The sequence below is a fragment of the Pseudonaja textilis genome, chromosome 7, assembly GCF_049901715.1.
Source record: "Pseudonaja textilis isolate UNSWEBS1 chromosome 7, rPseTex1.2, whole genome shotgun sequence".
NCBI lineage: Eukaryota > Metazoa > Chordata > Lepidosauria > Squamata > Elapidae > Pseudonaja > Pseudonaja textilis.
Window position 1 is genome coordinate 34,605,537 of NC_141996.1, and position 18,265 is coordinate 34,623,801.

An 18,265-nucleotide genomic window follows, 5' to 3' on the forward strand; every position below is an offset into this window, starting at 1 on the left:
AATCCACATTTTTACTAAACTATATTTCACACATTAAAATTGGTAAAACTGGTAACAAACACAAATCTTAGTTGAGATGAATCAAATGTTACCACAGAATTCTCTAGAAAAAAAATGGTATGTATCTATATGTAAATATTTACAACCGAAGCATTATACAAAACAGTTTATTTTATTGGCTGACAAATTCTTGAGGGATAAGAGCCAAATTCTAAACCAGCTGATCTGAAAGATGTCAATGTTTTGGATATAATCATCATAAAGGAGAGCTAAAAATGACTATAATATCAGCTTAATGAAACTGTGCTTAAATACAAGTTCTTTGATATTTATTAAACATGGTAACTTAACATATGTCATTCTTGCTCATTTTCAGCATAGTTACCAGAGGTAGTATTTAGCAGGTTCTGACCAGTTCTGGAGAACCGGTAGCGGAAATTTTGAATAGTTTGGAGAACTGGCAAATACCACCTCTGACTGGAGATTTTATAGTATCCTTCCCCTGCCATACCCACAAAGCCATGCCCATAGAACTGGTAGTAAAAAAAAAATTAATCCCACCACTGGTAGTTACCATTGCTCAGAGATTCATGTAATATCTTATATATTTTTCAGATAGTTTCTCTTTTGGGCCGAAGTCTATGATAGATTAGCATGAAACTCAAATACTCCTATAACTACAGGGGATGAGTTTTATGCTTAGGATAAGACAGGCTAAAAATAGGTTCCATAAACAGCAGAAGCCAACCTTCACATGAAATATGAGAAATGAGTGAAATAAAGGTTAATAAAAATAGTTTCTGTGAAATCAACATATATGATGGTTACATCTGGAAGACTTTGCAGTGACTTATTGAGGGTTCTAAACAATAAAATCATATAACTGAAGTGCTGGAAAGGTATATATTTTTCATCAATAGAAACAGCTACAATACATTTGATAAACACAATTTTGCTTTAAATTCTCCAAGAGACTGTTATTTCTAAAGCCATCGGCTTACAATTTAAAACCACTCATAATTTTTTTGTAATTTGAAAATGTATATTTATCAGTATGGCAGATCTTTAAACTAGATTCTTATATAAGAGGGACATATAAATACGAGGTATCATCTGGACTTGGTCAGAGTAAGATGTCAATTCTATGAACTTTAGGTGTAATTCAAGATTGTTTACTAATATATACATAATTATATGTTTTTTAGAAGATGGTACATCTGGGAAGATTAACTTAGCATTATGATGACTTAAACATTTATTGGGTAGAGATAATGACATAACTGATTATTAGGTAATTTTTACATGACTAGGTTTTTTCCCCTGCAGATGAAAACAAGCAGTGTATTCCTATGCTGTTATTTCCACCAAAAATTCTAACTGAACTCATTTATACGCAGTTTCACTTCCTTTTGTGAACTGTACAGCCTGCTCTTATCTGTGAAAAACACGCTTTCCTCTGTAGTGTGTCTGTTTTTATGATGTTTCCTGTTTTTCTTTGTATTACATTTTTCAATTCAAAGAGAAAGTAATTCATTCAATTATTGTTCTTGTTCTTTTAGTCTGCATTCTTAATGATGCCATGTGCCCCTTACATTTTATTTTACTTTTGGAGGCATATTGATTACCTTCCAAATGATAGGCTGTAATCCTTCTGTCAAAATACAGTAAATCTGATGACCTTACTATCATTAGACAAATGTTAACTAGGGACAACATATTTTGTGAGTAATGCACTTGGCATCAGTACTCCTACTTTTCAGCCTTACTTTTTAAATAGTTGCATGATCCACTTCCTGCTTCAATATTAAGTTTTATGAGTAAGAACTGTATCACTCCCAGTCACTTCCTAGAATCTGTGTGGCCAATCTCTTTGATTATCAACTTCAAAAATCAAAATACTGATTTAATTAATCATCAGAGATATAAAAATTCCTCATTAAATAGACTAATATTTATCTAGGCCAGATCCTGTTTGCTATTGTACGGCCAACTTTATCTCTGGAAGTCTAAAGCTTGGGGGTAGACATTTCCTCTGGTTGTTCTTAGCAGATGGTAATCAGAGAAAGCATGTGGCCTCCATCGCTAGTTCCTTTTAGCCATCAAAACTATTTCAGAACATAATGGACAAAGGTAGTAAAAGCATGGGTTATAATGGATAATCTCATTTGATCTCAATATCTCTGAATAACCAGAATTGCATGTTACATTAAGCTATAGTTTGTCTATCCCTGGTTATTCAATAAATTACATTTTGGGAAAGATCACATTAGGATAGCTTTGGCAACACTAGTTAGTTGTTGAGCTTCCCCAATAATTACAGAGTGCACTGTAAATGCAGTAAAAATTAATAGAAGACAAGTTTTAATTCTTCAGACAACTCATATACAGGGAAATAGCAATTTGTTTGTGACTTATGCCTTTATAAATATCTTCGAAGTTACCAGAAACCTTGATATAATCTGTAATAGACAAATGCTGCCACCTTATGAAGTTAGGTGTAGAGGTTAGAATGTAGTATTGCAGGCTAACTCACCGCTCACTGTCAGGAGTTCGATTCTGACTGGCTCAAGGTGATTCAATCTTCCATCCTACTGGGATTGGTAAAATGAGGACCAAGATTGTTGGGAGCAATATGCTGACTCTGTAAACCACTTAAGAGAGGGCTTTAAAGCACCATGAAGCAGTATATAAATCTCAATACTATAACTATTATATGACCATTTTGCTATATTGCAATATACATGAAATTGCTATATACATAGAAACCCCTTCATGTGGGCATTCCCTTTTCATGTGTTCTATTAAGGAACTATGCTGGAGGTATACCACCAGAAGGTATACCAGAAGAATCACTCAAACTATATAGGTCAACTGAGAAGCCAGACTAGGAGTATCCACAAACGCATTAATCATGAGGAGACAACAGAAAAAGAATCCCATAGTTGATTGGTTATCATCCGGGTTTACAAGGACCATGACAGTTGCTGTCCCTGGAGAATTGCTGAAAAGTGAGTTAGAGGGTTAGAAAGATCTAGAGACCTACCCTGCAAAAATCTTACCAATAAAATTTAATGGGAAGGATCCCAAACATGTCAGATAGGTTGCCCAAAAATAGGACAACAGGAATCCCAATTGCTGAGTCAGCTAGTGGTGTAAGCAAACCTCTGGTTATATAATACACGGAAACAGAGAGCAATTGCATACAAAATGTGATTCACTTTAACTATGCAGTATCTGGGAAATAAATATTTATTTTGTTCCAGAAAATTTTTCCAAGCAGAAACAGTCTGTATAAGTGGTGTTTATGGATAAGCTTGCTAAACCATACTAGAGAACATAAAACAATGAATGATGTCCATCTTTAGCTTTTCAGTCTAATGATGGCATATTCTGTCAATTGAATTTCTTCAGGGGGCTTGGTTCTCTGAAAAAGTTCTCCATGGCTTAATGTTGCATAAATAACTGAGTCCTCTTTATATCCTGATAAACCTTCATTGAACTTCATGGAACTTAGACTGGTTCTAGATGCCTTCTGGTAATTGTCTTGATTCCCACTGGAAACTTGAAACAAGCAAGGCATGGAATCTTCATTAAAAATGGCTCCCTCATCTGACTCATGAGTTGTGCTATCAGTGCAGCGTTGGGTCTTCTTACAGCAATTATCAGCAAACATCACAATAACAAGAAATAGAGAATTTAATAGATAAGTATAGTTAGTTGTCAGCAAACAAAAGAGCAATTACCAAACAATTCAATTATCCAGTATGATGTTAATTTTAAAGACTTTATAAAAATAGGAACAAAATTTCTATAGAACTGAACATCCTACATGGGGAATGTGTGAAAATAAAAAACGGTTGTTCTTTCATTTTGCCATCATCATCCATTTTCCTAATATTAAAATTGCAAAACACTCTGGTAGCACAAATTCTTTTATATAGTTCAGTGTGATATAATGTGCACTGATGGCCTGTTATAAATCATTAGAAATATAATATTTAGTAAACTATGGACTCGAAGTCTTAAACATCTTAAACCGTGGATGAATGGAAAAATCAATCATTGTACAAATGATAACATTCTGGAAGTAAAGCCTTTATTTTCATATTATATATAATCTGGAGAAGTAGACAGAACTAAGCTAAAACTAAGGAAAATTTTCGTAATGATGAGAGCAATCAACCATTGGAACAACTTGCCTTCAGAAGTTATGGATGCTTTATCCAAGCAATAGAAGCTATATATCATAAGGAAACAGCAAAGGTAATGAGAGAGGGAGAATTAATGGACTCTATTGATATAAGAAAAGGAACAAGACAAGGGTGCCCACTGTCACCTTTGTTGTTTGTGTTAACCTTGGAAGTGCTAAACAGAAATATTAGAAAAGAAAAGGACATAAAAGGAATGAAAACTAAAAAAGAATTTAAATTGCAAGCATTTGCAGATGATCTGGTTTTCATCTTAGAAGACCCACTAGAAACAGCATTAAAATTGATAGAAAAGATAGTGGTATATGGGAAGGTGGCTGGTTTAAAAATAAATAAAGACAAAACAAAGATTTTGACAAAGAATATGTTATCAAGACAAAAGGAAAAACTGGCGGATGTATTAAAAATCCAGGTCACGAATAAGATCAAGTACTTGGGGATACATTTGACAGCAAAATGTAGTACACTAAAAGAGAATAACTATATTAAACTTAAGCAGCAGATAGCGCTAGATTTGGTGAAGTGGGAAAATTTACAACTGTCATTAATAGGGAGAATATCAACAATCTAGATGAATATATTGCCCAGAATTTCATATCTGTTCCAAACAATTCCAATTAGGCTTGGAAAGGATTATTTTGAAGATTTAAATAAAATTGTGTTGAAATATGTATGGCAAGGTAAGAAAGAGAGAATAAAATTACAACTTTTGCAAGATGCTAGAATAAAAGGGGGATTTGGTTTGCTTAATTGGGAGTTGTACTACCAAGCTACAAATCTGATGTGGGTTAAGGAATGGATAACATTAAGAAATGCTAGATTGTTGACACTAGAAGGACATGATGTTGGGGTGGCATCCTTTTTTATGGTATAAAGGAACTAAAACACAGGGGTATTTCAGAAGACATTATATACAGGAGTCTCTGTGGTTAAACTGGGAGAAGATTAAAAGACAATGTTATTTGAAAATTCCAGTCTGGCTATCGACTATTGAAGCATTTTCTTATCCTATAATATACAGAAAGGAACAAACAGTTAAATATGGTGAAATATTGAATGAAAAGGGTGAACTTAAATCTATGCAAAAACTAGAGGAACAAGGTATAAAGATGAATTGGTTTTCATATGCGCAAATACATTCAAGGTATGATGAAGATTCTAAAACAGGTTTCTATGATAAATTGACTGATTTAGATAAGATTTTGACAGGTACTGATGAAAAGGTGATTAAAAAATTGTATGGATATCTATTAGAATTTAAACTAGAAGAAGAACAAGTTAAAGAAACAATGATTGCTTGGGGGAAGAATTTCGGATATGAGATTGATCTAGAAAAATGGCAAAAATTGTGGTCTCAAAATTATAAAAAGACAATGTCAACAGCATATAAAGAAAATTTGTATAAGGTGTTTTACAGGTGGCATTTTCCCCCAACAAGAATAGCAAGAATGTTCAAGAACAAATCTGAAAAATGTTGGAAATGTCATCTAATACCTGGCTCATATTACCATATGTGGTCAACTTGTGCGGATGCCAAAAAATATTGGACAAAAATCCACACATGGTTGGAAAAAATGACAAAAAAGCATATAGATTTGAAACCAGAGATACTTTTATTGGGAATTTTACCTGAAATATATAATAAAGAATTGAAATACCTGATTGTAAATGTATTAACAGTAGCTAGGATTGTATCTGCCAAAAACTGGAAAAATGAGAGGAAATTCACAGGAGGAAATTATTAAGAAAATATTGGAATGTGCTGAAATGAGTAGATTGACATTTGAAATCAGAGAACAAGATGATAAACAATTTTAGAAAATTTGGGATCTATTCTATCAATGGTTAGACAATAAAACATGGTAATGAAATATGTAGATTTTTATAACATAATGAATATATAAAAATGTATTTTTTTTATTATATCTACAAAATGATTGTAGGATAGATCTGAAATGATAATATGAACTGTCACAAAACAAATAAAATAAAATATGGATTATCTTGTAAAACATGAATGAATAATAGTATAGTCAAATGATTGATTAATAATGATATTAATGTATTTTGGAATATTTGATTGACAATATGAGAATATATACAATGTAATTGTAATTGAAGACTACGAAGTGGAAGTAGAAAACAATTTGTAAACCAACCGACCCACTGTATGTATATATATGGAAGATGGCTTGATGTTTTTATGTTTTGTTTGTCTATGTTTGTCTTAAAAAACAATAAAACTTAAAAAAAATTGAATAGGAAAAAAAATATAGTGCCTTAAATTATGTTTTTGTTAACTGTTTTAACCTATTGTTTAAAGTTAAACTGTAACTTTTAATTGTAAACCTATTTAAAATTTCTATTCCTGGGAAGCAGTAAATAAATGATTTAAATCAATGAAAAAAAAGAAGTTGTGGATATTCCATCACTGGAGGCTTTCAAAAAGAGACTGGACAATATTTTTTCTGAAATGGCATAGGATTTCCTGCCAGAGTGGTGGGTTGGGCTAGAAGACCCTCAAGGTCCCTTCCAACTCTATTATTCTATGAATAACCAGTTTGGTCCAATGGTTAAGGCACTAGGCTAGAAAGCAAGAAACAGGACAGAACAAAAAAGCAAGAACTACAGGGGTAGGGGAAAGAATATGGCAGTTAGTAAAATATGAATTAAACCCAAAGAAGGAAGTGTGTGTGAAAGAAAGAAACTTAAGGTGACACCATCTTAATTCTCTTTCATATACTATCTGATGTCCAAGAATCTGTTACTGTAGTCTACAACAATAAAGTAAAAATCAATGTTTTCTTTTGAAGTCTATTTCCTGACCTGGCCTACACTGAAAAGATATGAGAAGATTGTAAGTGGAAAAACATGATTATGTGTATTAAGTATTTGGAGGTGAGACAGTGTAGGTGATTCATTTTTTCCCCTTCAATTCCTCATCATCCTAAGATTAATGAACAAAAAATTGGTTTTCCTGCTGATCTCTCTCCATTATAAAAAGTTTTATTTAGCTACATCTTCAGTGGCACATATATGGAAAGATGAGAATAAAAAATTAAAGAGATGCTAATAACAAACATACCCTGTTATTTCCACTTTCTTGGCTTTTTACTTTCTGGGTGTTTTTTACTGAGAAGGAAAAGACAGCATGTTGTTAAAATAATCTTACAATTGTTCATAAAGATATTTTCTCATAAAGGAAACACTTCAGTATCTTTTTAAGTAAATCAAAATTGTTTCTGATATAAAGATTGTTTATTTGAAATGCTAATGTCCTTTTCTCTTCATAGAATCAGACATTAATATTTGAAATCAACAACCTTTATTTAAGAATTTCATAAGCATCAACTAGGTAGCCTAATTAATGCTTCCAAACACATACAAAATAAATTAAAAGATGAGTTGAAAGCAAAAGGCAGAGCCTGGAAAATCTCTGATTAGAATAGAATACTTTATTGGCCAAGTGTGATTGGACAAAGAATTTGTCTTGGTGTAAATACTCTCAGTATACATAAAAGAACTAACTGGAACCAACTGAGGTTTGAAATAATGAAATTATTTATATAACCTACCTTGATGCCTCCTTGTGAAATAGAGCCATCCAAAGTAACCAACAATGAGGAACAGAGTACCAAAGGATGATATGGAATAAATCATAATCAACATCTTGTTCTTTTCAGCTGGCTTCTGATCTTCTGTTGTATTTGTAGTATTTAGAAACACTGATGAGTTACTGTGATCTATACAGAAAGTGCATTTAAAATTTCATTAATATTCAAAGCAATAGCAGCATGATTTTTTAAATAAAGCTGGTTTGTTGCGATTTAGTTTAAAGAAGTTCCAGGATGCACTGTAGATATAATAGTATCAATAAATCTAAAAAAGTCAGAAAAGTTATGTGAAGGAATAAATTGCAGGTTGAAAGAAAATGTGTCAGGAAAGATCTTAGCGTTGAGGATGGGGTTTTATAGTATTCCCATTTACCAGCATTATTTTCTCTGTGTGAAGAAGTCTCCAAAGCTATTAATAGGCCTTGATTTCCCTGACCCAATTCAGCCTTCACAATTATTTTTAAGTTTTTAAATATTAAGACACAAGACTTTATCTATGGAGATTTTCAGTTATCTAGGTCATCGTTGTCCCAAAGGTGCTTTTTCAAAAGGTAATTGGACTTCGTTTTTCTTCGAAGATGTTTCTCTTCTCATCCAAGAAGCTTTTTCAATTCTTCAGAACTGGATGAGAAACAAAACATCTTCAAGGAAAAACAAAGTCCAGTTGCCTTTTGAAAAAACACTTTTGAACACCAGACTATAAATCACCCAGATTTACATCTTGTAGCAATTTGCAATGTGTTTGCTTGGTTCTGATGTTTAGTACTGTGTGAATACAGCTATTACGGTTATTACTGTAACTTTTATAGGCTTCTTATATGAATATGTTCAATTATCACTAATATAGCAATAGCACTTAGACTTATATACCACTTTACAGTGCTTTGCAGCCCTCTCTAAGTGGTTTACAGAGTCAGCATATTGCCCCCAACAATTTGGGTCCTCATTTACCCACCTTGGAAGGATGGAAGTCAACCTTGAGCCTAGTGAGATTTGAACTGCCAAATTGCAGGCAGCCGGCAGGCAGCAAAAGTAGCTTGCAGTACTGCACTCTAATGGCTCATGATGCCATCTACCATACGGTCCATGCTCGTGCAATTTTCAAGTCCATGTAAATTTGGCCTTGAAGGGAAAAACTAAAATACTGAGTTCAATCAGGGAAGCAATTTGAAGATTGAACATAAGGAATTGAAATATTGTATTTCTTACTAAATAACAGAAATATTTGGCGATAAGAGAACTAGTTTGCTGTAGTAGTGAAAATACTAAGCTGGAAACTGTGATTCCATGAGTTCTATTCTGGCTCTAGGCACATAGACAATTGGGTGACCTCAGGCTGGTCACTCTGTCAATCTTGAAAGAAGGCCATGGTAAATTATTTCCAAAATCTTGCCAAGAAAATTGCAGACTTAACCAGGCAATACTGACTTGAAGGTCCAACACATACATGGGGGGGTGAGAGAGAGAGGAGAGAGAGAGAGAGAGAGAAGTTGTCATTGTTGGAAGATGGAAAACAAACAAATCAGCCCTTAAATTAAACTCAGTAAATATACAGTATTTTGACTATTACAACAACAAAATTGGAGTGAATTTGTTCTGCTTTGCAAAGCAGTTCCAAAACATGAGAGCAGGTATTAGAAAGATCCTCTATCATGTTAGTAATGAATGCTAAGGCCTGACATTGGAAAAGTTTAATAATCCAGATAATTTAACAAAACCCATGCAGGATGCTATGGAAAAATGAACTTTTTTATGTAGTCTGCTCCTAAACTGAGCAACATTTTGTAAGATATAATTATTCCTCCAAACTGTGCTTTGAAGTGGACTGAATGAAGTTTTTATGTTTTCTATCACTAGTCTCTGTACTAGTTGAAGTTTCCAGATACCTTTCAAAGGTAGATTCAAATTAGGTTTCAAAATTATGTAATTTGGAACCAGTGGTGGGATTCAAATTTTTTTACTACTGGTTCTGTGGGTGTAGCCTAGTGGGCGTGGCAGGAGAAGGATACTATAAAATCTCCAGTCAGAAGTGGTATTTGCTGGTTCTCTGAACTACTCAAAATTTCTGCTACCGGTTCTCCAGAACTGGTCAAAACCTGCTGAATACCACCTCTGATTGGAACATTTATTAACCAGAACTAACATATCATGGAACAGATATAGTACTCTACTACTTTTTAACTGTGTGAATATAGGTTTGGCAATCTAAAAAAACTGGATATTTACATTCAGGCCTATACCTAAATTGTAAACCAGAATGTGATTTCACCCTCAACAGAAGAAATTTATATTCCCTGAACATCTTGTTCCGAGATTAGCTTTGTTGGTTTTATTTTAAGCTTAAATTTATTACCCTTATCTAGTCTGTTAACTACATTAATCACTTATTTAGAACGAAAACATAGATATTTAAAAAATGGATTAAAATAGTCTTTTCCAGTATAGCATAGATAATCATATTGTTGATGATACTGTTGATTTTTGGGGGGCAAAATAACAAAAAAGTATTTAGTGGATAATATCAGAAGATTGAATAAATTATTAATATTATGGTGTCTGTCTCTTTCCAACTTCATAACTTGTCCTACTCCTGAGGCATTACGCTGAACTATGTTGTGTGAAGATTGGTGGCTCGAGAGTTTTAAATGATAAATTGGATAAATGTTACCTGAAAACTTACCTTGAACAATTAATTCTACAACATGACTTGCAAGATTATTTTTTCTTACTATCGCTTCACAACGATATTGCCCACTGTCATTTTTATGAACTGATTGAAAATTCAAAACAAACTTATTGTCATTTTTCCAGGAAATGGAATGTTCTTTTTCATCCTTCAATATATGGAACTTCTCTTTGCTCTTGTTCAGCATATACCAATTCATTTTAGGCTTTTTGCTGCAGTAGGTCACCGGGCACTCTAGACTGGCTGAGTCACCAAGATTTTTATAGTATTTTGTACCTCTTTCAATAGTAATGGTGGTGCAATTATCATCCTCAGAATCTGAGAGAGAAAAGCAAGATGGAAATTATGTTTTGCATAATGTATGTATCTCAGTAGTAGCAATATACGCAATATCTAACAGACATCTTTTATCACTTTTTGTGGGGATATTTTTTTTCCTTTCACAAGTTAATTTTTTTTTCGTAAGTCTTATTTAAATGTCAGGAATACATAGGCTTTTAGAGCATGATGACAATAAACTTTTGACTTCAGTAACCAGTAAACATATTTAGAATTATGCAAAATTGTCTTAGGGTTTGTATTGGCTTTGGGACTACTAGTTTGTTCACAATAAAAAGTGCTACCATTGCTGAGTGGTCAGAAACAGAAATCTAGGTAGGAAAGTCCAAAGGGTAGCACATTAAGGACCCAAATTTATGAACAGTCTTCTTGACAGATAAATAAACTTCCCCATCATTAGAACATCTAATGAGGCTTCTGTTCCCTTAGTCTAGGGGTCTGCAACCTTAAACACTCAAAGAGCCATTGGACCCATTTCCCACAGAAAAGAAAACACAAGGAGCCACAAAACCTGGGTGGACGTGGCCAACTAGATGTCACTCACTCCCACCCAGTCACATGACACACCCCAGCCATGCCTTCTCAGGTATTGTGGCTCCTGGTATTTTCTTTTCTCTGGGAAACTGGTATCTCTCTCTCTCATTTCTCTACTCTCTCTCTCTCTCTCTCTCTCTCTCTTTTCTCTCTCTTTCTCTCTCATCTCTCTCTCATCTCCCTCTGCCTCTTTCTCTCTCTCATCTCCCTTAGTCTCTTTCTCTCTCTTTCTCCTTTTCTCTCTCTCTCATCTGTCTCTGTCTCTCTCATCTTTCTCTTCCCCTCTTTCTCCCTTTCTCTCATCTGTCTCTGTCTCTCTCTCATTTCTCTTTCTATCTCTTTCTCTCTCATTTCTCCCCCCCTTTCTCTCTCTCCCTCTCTCATCTTTCTCTCTTTCTCCATCTCTTTTTCCCTCTCTCATCTCCATCTCTTTCTCTCTTTTTCTCCTTCTCTCCCTCTGCCTCTCTTATTTCTTTCCTATCTCTTTCTTTCTCTCTCTCTCTCTCTCTCTCTCTCTCCAGAGCCGCTCATTCCTGACCCCCGTCTTAGACAATGTGATAGGAACCCAATACCGTGTTTCTCCAACAATACGGCCTCCACCAATAGGAAGGCCCAGCATGTTTTATCGGCATAAAATCAAATTAAGCTCCTCCCCCCAAATTAAGACCTATATTAAACATGCGAAATGGGGGGGGAATGGTAGGGGGGGGCTTGCCGTTAGGAAGTAGTTTTGTTGTATCCCTGGATATGGTGCTGCCTGCGTTGACGTTGGTGGAGCACTTCATTTCAGGAGACCTTCCTCCACCATTGCTTTCCCTTCTCCCTTGCTGCCATGGCATTTAGAGCAACGCTGCGGCGTTTGGCGCAGCCACGCGCAGCCAGCCAGGGTTCCTCCCTACAACCGGAGCCTGGCGGAGACACTTGGGTTCAGGCGTTCCTGTTGCCGCCTTCCCTTTGCCTTCAAAGGCAAAGCCAATTCTTTTAAAAACGATGCCCTACTACTGGTACGACAAAGCCTCCCCTGCCTGAGAGGCAGCCCAACCCCACGTGGGGAGGCGAATCTCCCGGGGCCGCAGCGCAGGATTGGCCCACCCCGGGAGAAACACCTAGCCGCCATCCTTGCTTGGCACCAGGCAGAGTGTGAAGAGCTTCACCTGGGGCACCCAGCGCAGCTGACAGGTGGGCCCTCCTGCCCGGCGGTGGATCTTGGCTCGCTTTCCTGGCTCTGCCCAGCCTGCACGGCTCTGGCACAGTCCTGGCGGGATGAGCGGAGGGTCCAGTGGGGAGGCGCTCGCTGCCTTGATGAGAGCTCTGCTGCCAGGAAGAAGGGCCTGCCTGTCAGCTGCGCTGGGCGCCCCAGGCGAAGCTCTTTGCACTCTGCCCGACGTCAGGCAGGGATGGCAGCTGGGCGCTTCTCCCAAGGTGGGCCGATCCTGCACTGCAGCCCCGGGATATTCACCTCCCCACGTAGGGTTGGGCTGCCCTCTCGGGCAGGGGACTCTTTGTTGTAGTAGGGCGTCATTTTTAAAATAATTGGTTTTACCTTCGAAGGCAAAGGGAAGGCAGCAACAGGAGCGCCTGAAGCCGAGTGTCTCCACCTGGCTCCAGTTGCAAGGAGAAGCCTGGCTGGCCACACATGGCTGTGCCAAATGCCACAGTGTTGCTCTAAATGCCGCGGCAGCAAGGGAGAAGGGAAAGCAACGGTGGCGGAAGGTCTCCCGATACGAAGTGCCCCACCAATGCCGAGGTCAACATCCAAGCTGTTGCTGCCCGTCCACCTGGGGATGCAAGGGGGTGGAATTAAGTCACCCCCCAAAAGACGGCCTAGCTGTTTTTTCGTGGGCCAAAAAAAAATAAGGCTTGGCCTTATTTTGTGAGAAACAGGGTAGCAACAAGTAAATTTAAAGGCCCCAGGCCCTCACAGACATTGAGAAAAGCCCAGACCTATTCCAGCTTAAGTCTCTCAATTATCATTACTCACCACCTCTAAAATAACAGGTGGAAAAGTTTGCTTCTTAAAAAACAACAACAACTAATTAAAGGTCTATTTTTCAATGTGACAGCCAAGTCAATTAATTCCTTTTCTTCATCCCCTATTTGACTTTGAAGATCACTTTGCTAAATAAATGCCAAAAGCTGATGGTATAGCTGTTACTGAAAAAAGCAGAAATCTTAAAAAGTCATTGCAAATACTTGAAGGCTGAACTAAAATCAGGTGTCTGAAGTTTGAGAATTGAAACCCATCAGTTACTTATATCAGAGTTCCCCAATCTTCCCAGTTTTGCAAATCGTGGGGGAGGGTGGGGAACGGGATGATTCTATGGGAGTGGCCAGCAAGAACATGCAGCTTCATTTGCATGAGCAGTATGTACACACATCTGCCGCTCGCACAAATGGAGCGCGTGTGCACATGGTTGTTTGCTGCTCATGCGAGTGAGGATGCGTGTGCATGTACTTGCTGTTTCCATGGCCTGGTTACAAACAGATCACAGCCCAGTAGTGGGCCATGGTCCAGAGGTTGGGGACTCTTGTATAATTATAATATGTATAATATAATTTTTGGGAGATGTAGAAAAAGAAGTTACAATAGGTGAAATAGGACTTTTGGTGGTTTATTTGTGATAGAAACTGTGTATGTTTAAAGTAGAAACAATTCATGTTTTCAGACTTCGGAGTTATTTTGTTGGCTGTGTGAAAGTATTATTGAAATTTGCAAGAGAAAAGCTGAATAATTCTCTTGTGACGTTTCACATGAAATATATAAATAGTCTGTGAAACTAAGTTTGGATTCTTGTTCTTTTTCTTTTTGCCCATTCTGGTGTTATGTTTAAAAATTTCTTCCTGTTTTGGGCCTAATTGCTAGTGTGATATCTTTGTAGTGATTATGGTGAGGGTACATACATTCACAGAAGTAACTGTCAATCATTAATCAATAACTCTAATCTTAATACTTGGGGGCAAGGACAGTGGTGGAATGAGATATCAAAATAAGTGGATGTGATTTATTGATGCACAAAACTTGCACCAAAGAAAATAATTTGGGGAAAAAGGAACAAGAGCCTCAATTTGTATTGCAGATAAGGATATTAGAAAGGGACAAATACGAGTAGGAAAGAACTAAGAGAAAAAAAAATAATCTTCCCTTTCCAAAACTAAAAATATATACTGTAAGTTCTCCTCTTACAATTTCAATTCTTCATATGTAGTATGCGAACTCACTTGAAACAACTAACCTTTGTTTTGTTTCATGTGGACAAGAAAAGCAGAAGTTAAAGGAGAAGTGCAAGCCCATATAGAGCCATATTTTAAGGGGAAGCAAAATTCCTCTGATCAAGACAGAGAAAACACTCATATGTAAGCTAAGCCAGGGATTCTTAAATTCTTTTGTGCACAATTCCGTACAATGATAAATATATTTGTTTGCTTTCCCCATTAGAATTCATTTCTGCTGCTGGCCTGAGACCAGGTTCCAGCTATGCTAGATTAACATTTGAATACTTTCTTTCCAAGAACCAGAAGTCCACATTGGCTGGCTGATAGCAATGTGTACATCCGGGAATGGTGAAGGCAGACTGGTAGGGTAAACCCATGTGGAAAGCAAGAGAATTTGATATTAAAATATCTGGAAACTAGCAGTCTGCTATGCCAATAAAGCAACCATTCAAAAGACTCAGTTTGGAATAGTAGTTAAGGTGTTGGCCTAGGAACCAGGAAATTGTGAATTATATTCTTGCCTTAGACACACAGGTTGGATAGTTTTGGGTCAGGCACTCTCAGCCCAGCCCTCTTCACGGGGTTGTTTATGAGGGGAAATACCGGTAGGAAGAAAAAGGGGTATTAGTTATATTTTTTTACCTTGAATTATATATTAAAAAGTGGGATAAAATCTACTAATTATTATTTTGTCATTAAAAATTATCTTCCTAGATCCGCCTTCCCTTCCAATTCACATCTCATTCCAGGCCAGCCATCTGGCTTTAGAATCATGCCCAACTTTGCTCAAGAAGTTTTGGATCTCTAGGATAAGTCAAAATTATTAGGGACAACTATAATAATTTTTTAAAAACAATGCAAGTTGAAATCATCATAGATGGTATTATCATTCCTTTTGAGACTCTGTACTAGGGGTGTCAAACTCACATAGTCACAGAGGCATCACGTGATGTATTGGGATTCCCCGCTCCCTTTGCTAAACTGTGGGTATGGCCAGTGTGTGATTCATCTGGCCCGTGGGCCAAGAGTTTGGCAGCCCTGCTCTATTCCAAATTCCCACATGTTAGGAGGAAGGTGTAAACTAGGGTTCTGCAAAATATCCCCACGTGGTTTTTCACAGCGAATATTAATGGGAACTTAAACCTATAAATTTGTTTTTCATAATATACATTTCATGTTTGCTTTGATCATCTCTATTTGTGTATGTATGAACACACACACACACACACAATGCAATAAACACATTTTTGCATTTTTGAAAAAACATTTACTGTGTTTGCACATTTCACAAATTAAAATCCAAACTGCATTTTTATCCATTGCCTCATGTTAAAATATATAAAATCATGTTAAAATAGGGGGCATGCATAAGCGCACCCTATTGTCCCTGTTCTAAAGTTTCTTTTTATTCGTATCCATAACCATGTTTATACTTATACCTGTTATCTAATACTTGCTTGACAAAATAAATAATAAATAAATAAATAAAATCTGTTAAACATTTGTTGACAAAATGCACTTGTTTGTAGTTAACTTAAAAGAACTGGCCTGCTTTATAGGAAGCTACATTCTGATCAGCTGGACTTAGCTTGAGAAAATATACATATAATTGTGTATCTACGTTATTCCATCACATAAACACAAAGTGTAGAACTGAAAAATATTCTGTGTTGCTTTTTGTCCTGCGAAAGTTAATAACTTGGTCATAAACGTGTTTAGCAGAATTAGAATTTTTAGATGAAGATACTAAGCCCATATCTTGCTTCATATAGTCATCTAAATAGAGTTGCAGTTTTCCACGAGCCCTTATGCAGCATCTAGAAAGAGAATTCATGCACATATTGCTAGTATTTTGAAGAAGATTGCTCTTAGTAGTGTCCCTTACCTTGTGTCAATGAGTTGTCCACCATCAGCATCAGCAAGAGAAGCAGTAGTGCAACGTTGCCTATGTACATGGCCTGGAGTTATCCTCACTTCAGGGCCATTGTGAAAATGGAAGGGAATCTGTGGAACAGAAATATTGTCTTTAGCATCATTGAACATTCTTAAGTCATCTTTGAGTGCTCAGAAGTAGCGAGATCATGAGAAGTGAAAGAAGGAAGGGGGTGGGAAAAGGCTTTATCTCACACAAAGCAGATTTTTTTTTTCAGCCCAGATCTTCCTGCAGTAGAATTGCTGCTCTTGGTTTCCAATCACAACCTTAACTGTTTTGTTATTGCTATCTTTTAACGTCTCTTCCACCTTGTGAGAGGAACCACTGAAGAATAAAAGGAAGCAAACCCAAATCAAAGTAGCATATGTTAGTTTCAGATAACTGTTTAAAGATATTTTAAAATGTAAGGGTAAAATGGTTTTAAAAATTGCTGCAATACTTTGCTCAGAAGTATATTTGTTAAAACTTCATTTCAGGAGGTTCAATATAAACCGTGCTGGTCAATGCCAACAAAATTGCAGCTAAAAGGAGGCTTTGAAAATCAAGGCAGGAGTATTAGCATCTTCCAAATCCTCCATTAAAACCAAAGTGAGAATTGATCCTGCTTGGTGATCCAGAAGTATTGACCAACATTTGTAAGAGAGTACATGTCTATCCATTTGATAGAATACCTGAACAGATCGGTTGATGAAATTAATTTTTGATGCTGTGCTGTGGTCCCACTTGAAAATGTATTAATATACCTCCTGGTTCACACATGATTTAAACCTATTATTTCTGTAACCATGGTTTATTAAACAAAACACAATAGACATCAAAACCTACAAACCATGGTTTAGACATCACATTATGGATTAGCATATTGCATGAAGCAAGGCCATAGAAAATAAACACAATGGTTCAACAGAATATAGTAAGACAAATCTCTTCAGAAGTATTCTTAAATAACTTTCCTTTTGGTCTTCTCAGAAGTTTTGGGAACTGTAATCCTGAAACATTTGGAAGGTAGCAAACCTAACTATTAATAACAATTAAATTTTCACAATTTACTGTTGCTCAGGAATCAACATATGCCCATCTATTCTTTAATATATTAGAGGATGTTTGGGAAACTTGCACAGCAAAAAAGAAAACTGAGGAAGGAACAATGTGCCCACAGACAATCCTGATCTTTTAATCACAGTTGAGGTTCAGAAGTATTACATCAAGATTATGTTAAGCAAAAAGGAGACTTTCAAACAGAATGAGCAAACGTTTCTAAACCTCGTGTTCAAGGTTTGTGGTTTCATGACTGAAAAAAATAATAAGCAAATGAGACATGATCAGTCAGAAGGTATTTTTACCAGGTTTTTTCCAGAAAACAAGTCTTATTTTCCAAAACTTCTGAATTCAGCATGACAAACCCAATATGAAATGTGCACAAAATAAACGTAGGCTGGATCAACTACTTTAAGGTCTATTCAGATATCAGAATGCTATTAATGAGGGCATGTATAGACGTTTCCGAATTTAGCACTCACAAGGAATTGTCAGCCAGCTGTTGCTTACACTTTCTGAACTATATCTGAATTCAGAGTGTGGTCAACAATCAGTGCTTTCTTCCTGGCCATTAATGGGGTATGTGATTCTTCCTTTGCTGTTCCATGCTTAAACACACATCTCTTTCCTCTCTTCACAAAAATAACAGCTGTTGCTTTGCTTGTCATGATGGTAGACCCCCATTGTCTTTCAAACTACA

At 36.3% G+C, this 18,265-nt stretch overlaps 1 protein-coding gene across 2 annotated transcripts; it reads right to left on the reverse strand.

The window, feature by feature from the left end:
- Positions 1–3,231: 3,231 nt before the first annotated feature.
- On the reverse strand, positions 3,232–17,521 carry LOC113436367 (B- and T-lymphocyte attenuator). 2 transcript variants are annotated; one of them, XM_026700765.2, is made up of 5 exons: positions 16,480–17,521; positions 10,503–10,826; positions 7,784–7,951; positions 7,294–7,340; positions 3,232–3,649 (listed from the first exon to the last, which is right to left on the reverse strand). In XM_026700765.2, exons 1-5 carry the CDS (start codon positions 16,547–16,549, stop codon positions 3,362–3,364), a joined length of 897 nt encoding a protein of 298 aa, XP_026556550.1. In that variant the 5' UTR covers positions 16,550–17,521; the 3' UTR covers positions 3,232–3,361. The 2 variants fall into 2 exon arrangements, with proteins under 2 accessions (XP_026556550.1, XP_026556552.1); XM_026700767.2 differs by having other exon boundaries at positions 3,232–3,646; positions 16,480–17,515.
- Positions 17,522–18,265: the final 744 nt, after the last annotated feature.